At 39.3% G+C, this 5,619-nt stretch overlaps 1 protein-coding gene across 1 annotated transcript; it reads left to right on the forward strand.

Annotated features, from left to right (window-relative positions):
* The first annotated feature begins 1,745 nt into the window (after nucleotides 1–1,745).
* On the forward strand, nucleotides 1,746–3,950 carry LOC107743379 (prostaglandin E2 receptor EP4 subtype-like). Its single transcript, XM_016556570.1, has 2 exons — nucleotides 1,746–2,630; nucleotides 3,357–3,950. Exons 1-2 carry the CDS (start codon nucleotides 1,746–1,748, stop codon nucleotides 3,948–3,950), a joined length of 1,479 nt encoding a protein of 492 aa, XP_016412056.1.
* The last annotated feature ends 1,669 nt before the right edge of the window (nucleotides 3,951–5,619 follow it).

Below are 5,619 nucleotides of genomic sequence, written 5' to 3' on the forward strand. Positions count from 1 at the left end.
ATGATCATAAGGACTATTTAAATGAAACATGAGGATTTTTTTTTTTAAAGGTATCCTTGAAATGCTCTTTAACATCTACATAGAATTATTAAATATGACTGATCAGCAAGAAACAGTGACTGGTTACATAAACTGCTTAGACTTACAAGTTAGTCGTCTAATTCCCCCCAAGACAAGTCGTTCAAATCAGTTACATAAAAAGGTAGATTGGTCTACTTTGAATTTGAAAAGACTGCATGATTAGCCCTAACTAATTGTTGGTCAGACTAGTTCTTAAGACACTGTCTTAACATGCCCATGTTTATGCAACTGAACCCAGATACTTAAAAGGGTAGTTCACTCAACAACAACAACAACAAAAAGGTTGTCAGTATACTCAGTCATTTCATTCCATACCTATATGACTGACTGACTTCTGCAGAACACAAAAGAAAATATTTCATTTAAATTTTCATTTTTGGGCACTGCTTTTTAGTTTTTACAGTGAATTTTGGGTAACACTTTACTTGAAGGGGTGTGCATAAGACTGACATGACTCCTTCATAATATGAAGGAGGTTTTATGCATGTTTATGACAACTGTCATTAAGTGTCATTCGCTCAGTTATGTCATTTTTAATGCAAAGATGACATTGTTTGACCTAACCCTAACCCTAACCTAACCCTACCCCTACCCCTAACCCTAACCCTAACCCATAACAAAGACATCTCAAACAATGTCATCTTTGCATTAAAAATGACATAACTGAGCGAATGACACTTAATGTCAGTTGTCATAAACATGCATAAACCTCCTTCATATTCATGACACGTGTCATGTCAATCTTATGCACACCTCTTCAAGTAAAGTGTAACCAAATTTTGTTTTATGCAAAATAAAAACTGTTGAATCTCCCAAGGCCAAATAATATAAAGATGACCAAGAACACCTCTATCACCATAAATAGGATAATTCGTCTTCTCAGCTGTATGCTCAGTTATTGAGCCATCATTCACATGAAACAAATATGGTGATGTAATCAAGTCACAGCATTATTGTTATTATTTGCCTTTCATACATTTGGACATAGTGAGCAACAGAGAAAGATATTGGTCTGCAAAATAATGCAGTTAAACATGCAATACCTTTGTCACTATTGCAATTCCTCACTGAACTGAACTTGCTATAAGCCACACACCTGCGTTTACTATAGCTGTATTTGGCTGCATGCAGGGCTTAATTTGTGCCGGAACGAGCCTGATCCTGATCCGGCACCTCCGAATTTCTCCGAAATCTGATCCGGCACCTCATTTGACAGATCCCTCCTCACACGCCAATGAAAGACGTTTGTGTTGACCTATAGCGTGCCTTAAAAAGATGTGCAAATGATACAGTTTTGTGATGATGCAACAATGACTCGATTAGGCAAGTAACAATTCTGTCACTGTCCCGAAACTCGAGCAAAAGTCTTGTATCGCAGCGTGCAGTAGTGCAGACGAGATGCGTATGGCTGTTGTGAATCCGCTTTGAGAGTGAGAGAAGACGCGCGGTACAGCTGAATCACTCACGCTGTTTTCAAATGACTGATTTAATCTGATAGTATGTGTGGAGCATGGGCTTGCAAATGACGTCACTCTTCAACGCTGACATCACACAGTGGGAAGAGGAACTGTGGGCTTCTATAAAAGCAGTGACACCTATGAGTCCAATCAAGCCCACAGAGAGATGCGAGTAAACTTAAGAGGTAAACCACGAGTTTGTTCTCTATGGAAAAGCGAAGAGTCGACTTTCAGTTTGTGGAACCACTAGCACTTGTCAACCTATCAGACATGAATGATTCTCTGCTGAACGTGGGTTTGAATGTATCAGAAGTTCTCGTGCCTTTCGCCAACAGCTCGTCTCTGAATCTGGACTATCGCTCTCTCATCACTTCTGCCACTATGTTTGGCGTCGGGGTCCTCGGAAACCTCGTGGCGATCGTGGTGCTTTGCATCTCCAAAAAAGAGCAGAAGGAGACCACCTTCTACACTCTGGTGTGTGGGATGGCTGTCACGGACCTGCTGGGCACCTGTTTCACCAGTCCGGTGGTCATCGCCACATACATCGCGGGCAGGTGGCCGGGCGGAGCGCTCCTGTGCCATTTCTTCTCCTTCTCCATGCTGTTCTTTGGTTCGGCTGGCATGTCTATTCTGTGCGCAATGTCAGTGGAGAGATATCTAGCCATAAACCACGCGTACTTCTACTCGCAGCATGTGGACCGGGCCACGGCTCGGTTCGCGCTGATGGCGACTTACCTGGCCAATATCGTGCTGTGCATCATGCCCAGTTTTGGTTTTGGAAAGCACACGAGACACTTTCCCGGAACTTGGTGCTTCTTGGACTGGCGCGCCATGGACTCCGTCGGCGCCTCATACACGTTTCTGTACGGAGGTTTCATGCTGCTGTTAATCGCCGTTACCGCCCTGTGTAATTTCGCCGTGTGTCGTTCACTGGTCGGGATGAGTAAAATGAGTCGCATGGTGAGGGCAGAGATATCCGGACACACAGGCTCCAGGCGCAGATTCAAATTAACATCTGCAGCGGAGATCCAGATGTTCTGGCTGTTAATTTTCATGACCATCGTGTTCCTGATATGCTCCATCCCTTTAGTGGTGAGTTATTCAGTCCTATAGTGGACAGTGGCTCATTTGATTTGTTCTTGTGTAATTCGTATTATTTATGAATAAGCGCTATACCAACGGAGTTTGTTCATCTAATCCTGCCAGTCAACATGAGCTGCTTACCTCACAACCGTGACAATTATTTAGGCATCAAACCACCATATCAGCCCTTTACATTTCTAGTAATTAATTACTGACTTCATTAGTCTTGTCATCATTAGTTCATTCGTTAGAGCTCCAATGGAGTCTCCAAGCAAGCCAAATCAGACTGAATTATATCAAGAATTATATGAGCAGGAGAACTCGTGTTGTTTATCAGATGTTGAAAGTGGGTGAATGGCGTGTCTTTATTTATTTATTTGTATTTTTATTTATTTCTAAATGACGTGTCCATTCATTCATTCAGGTCTGGATCTATTAAGCTATTAAAAATAATAATTAGTCTGAAGACAATTTGATATGCATAGCTAAAAAGAAATGATAATGATTGTAAAAAAAATAATCATAAATAATTATTGTGTACAAATTGATATATTTTTTTAGTGCTTATTTATATATTTTAGTGCTTTCACAATCATTACATGACATGTAGGTTATATACATTCAGTACATGTATAATGTGTAATATGGACACTGTAAATCCATATTAATTTCAAAGAGTTGTGATCTTTTCTAATTGTAATTGCCTTGAATTTATTTATTTTTTCATCTTAACAGGTGCGCATTTTCATCAACCAGCTGTATGATCCGGCTTACATATCATCAGGCAGAAGTCCAGACTATCGCAGTGATCTCCTGGCCATTAGATTCGCCTCCTTCAACCCTATCCTGGATCCATGGGTGTATATTCTGTGCAGGAAAAACTTATTAACCAAAGGCTGTATGCGACTCAAGCGTACTATCGGACTGAGGAAAGGGGATCATCGTCGTGTTTTGGGTTGGATGGACGGTCAGCACTCACCTCAGTCATTTGCTCAAAGCAATTGCACAAGCTACGTGTCGTTGCGCACGGCCATTTGTAGAAATGACATGGGTAAACAGACCAGCACGAACACTAAATCTTATATGGACTTAACCCTTCGCCAGGCATGGGACTTTGATACAGCTCTGGCTGAGTTTCATCCTTTCAGCGTCGAGCAGAACTGTGTCATGGGGTTTGATGAAGACGAAGGAGCATCAAGCCCCAAACTCCTCCCCAAGACTGTTGTGGCACTACCAGCCACTCAAATATTAGAAAATAAAGCTGAAATAGTAACTTGCACTTTCAGTACACCAAGTTCATGTGTATCAGAAAAGTGCTTGAGACAGTGACCTAGATGCCAATCTACATTTATTCTGTAAAGCACTGTGAGAAAAAAAAATACTTTTTCTCTTTTCTGTGTTAGTTTACATTCACAAATAATTCTGTGAATTTGCTTAGTTTTGATCTGGAATGATCCAATTTTTGGATTAAATCATAAGAGGAGACACTTGTATGTCTCTGTTTTGTTTAATGTGTGGTTATGGATATGTTGCTTCCTTCTACCGTGCTGTGCCATGCTGCATGCTGGGTTGTACTTGACCGTGACTTGTAAAACTGTGAATAATAATTAAAGGTGCAATTTATTTTCATCACATGCAAGAGTACAACCCGACCAACAAACACTAACAATTCATGATGACAACTAAGTTTTGGTGCATTATATATAAATATTTTTAATATCCCAATACTCTGATTCATCTGAATTAGTGACTACCAACAATGATATTTATGAAAGAACTCATCTTAAATAATGTTGTATTTAGTACTATTTTAATGTATTAACATTCTTATGGTGTTTACATTTCAAAGCCATTAATCACAATCATTTTGGACAAGTCCAGATGAACCTGAATACATTCAAGACAATTTGAGATATTTAAAGGTGAAGAGTGAAAAAAGCAATAATAATAATAATAATAATAATAGTACAACTTAAAAATGAATTTAAGTTTTAAAAAAGTATAAGTAACCTAGCAAAATAAAAATGAGAGAAGAGATTCTTATTTGTACATTTTGAACAATCTTCTCAATGTAGTGGAATAAGTTGCATAACATGTTTTACTAGACAAACGGTTGGTTTAACGTTTGGTTTAAATAAAATAACACAATGGCACTGCTCAAAATCATCTATCTAGTCCATACAACAACAATTAAAATGCAGCACTCTGGAACACATAAAATACACAGCCCTTAAAGGGATCCTTTACACCCTAATGCCATCCCATATGTATAGGACTTTCTTATTTCAGATGAACTTAAAGACTTTTTAGGAAAAATAATCAATCTCTCTGCATATAACGCAAATGTATGGATGGTCCAAAGATGATGCTTCAAAAACACGAAAGTGAACATGATGGTAATCCGTACAACCCTAGTTTTTCTTCTGTCTTGTTCAATTTGTGTGGTTTTTGAAGTGGTTCTGTACACTTGCATTACATGGACTAAAAATCTTTGTGTTCATCTGAAGAAAGTCATATATCTGGGACATCATGAGGGTGAGTAAATGATGACAGAATTTTTGGGTGGACTATCCCTTTAAAGTAAAAGATGTGATAAATAATTAATTGACAGCCATAACTATTTCTTAACAGGGCCGTGCACAGACCTTTTGAGGGGCATGTGCTGAAACTGATTGTAGCGCAAAAAAGAAAGAAAAAAAAAACATGCTGTGCAACCAACTGAGAAAGTTAATCGCAAAAGAGCGACCAGTGGGAAGAATGAGTCTGGAGCCCTGAATCGCCCAGCTCCCCCTGTCAATGATCTAGCACTCCCTCAGCACCTGTGTTCAAAATTCTCTGGCGCTGCCCCTGGTACATGATGTATTTTTGAAAAGCAAAAATTAAGTTTGTCCAACTCTAAACCCAGTCCCCAAGTAAATTAGGTTATTAAATAAAAAACTAGCAAAACGAGTTGCGCGGTGTCCCCACCACTTTTCAAAGCAAAGTTACGCCACTGCTT

The sequence above is a fragment of the Sinocyclocheilus rhinocerous genome, unplaced genomic scaffold (assembly GCF_001515625.1).
Source record: "Sinocyclocheilus rhinocerous isolate Xijiao unplaced genomic scaffold, SAMN03320098_v1.1 scaffold1458, whole genome shotgun sequence".
In the NCBI taxonomy this organism is placed as follows: Eukaryota; Metazoa; Chordata; class Actinopteri; order Cypriniformes; family Cyprinidae; genus Sinocyclocheilus; species Sinocyclocheilus rhinocerous.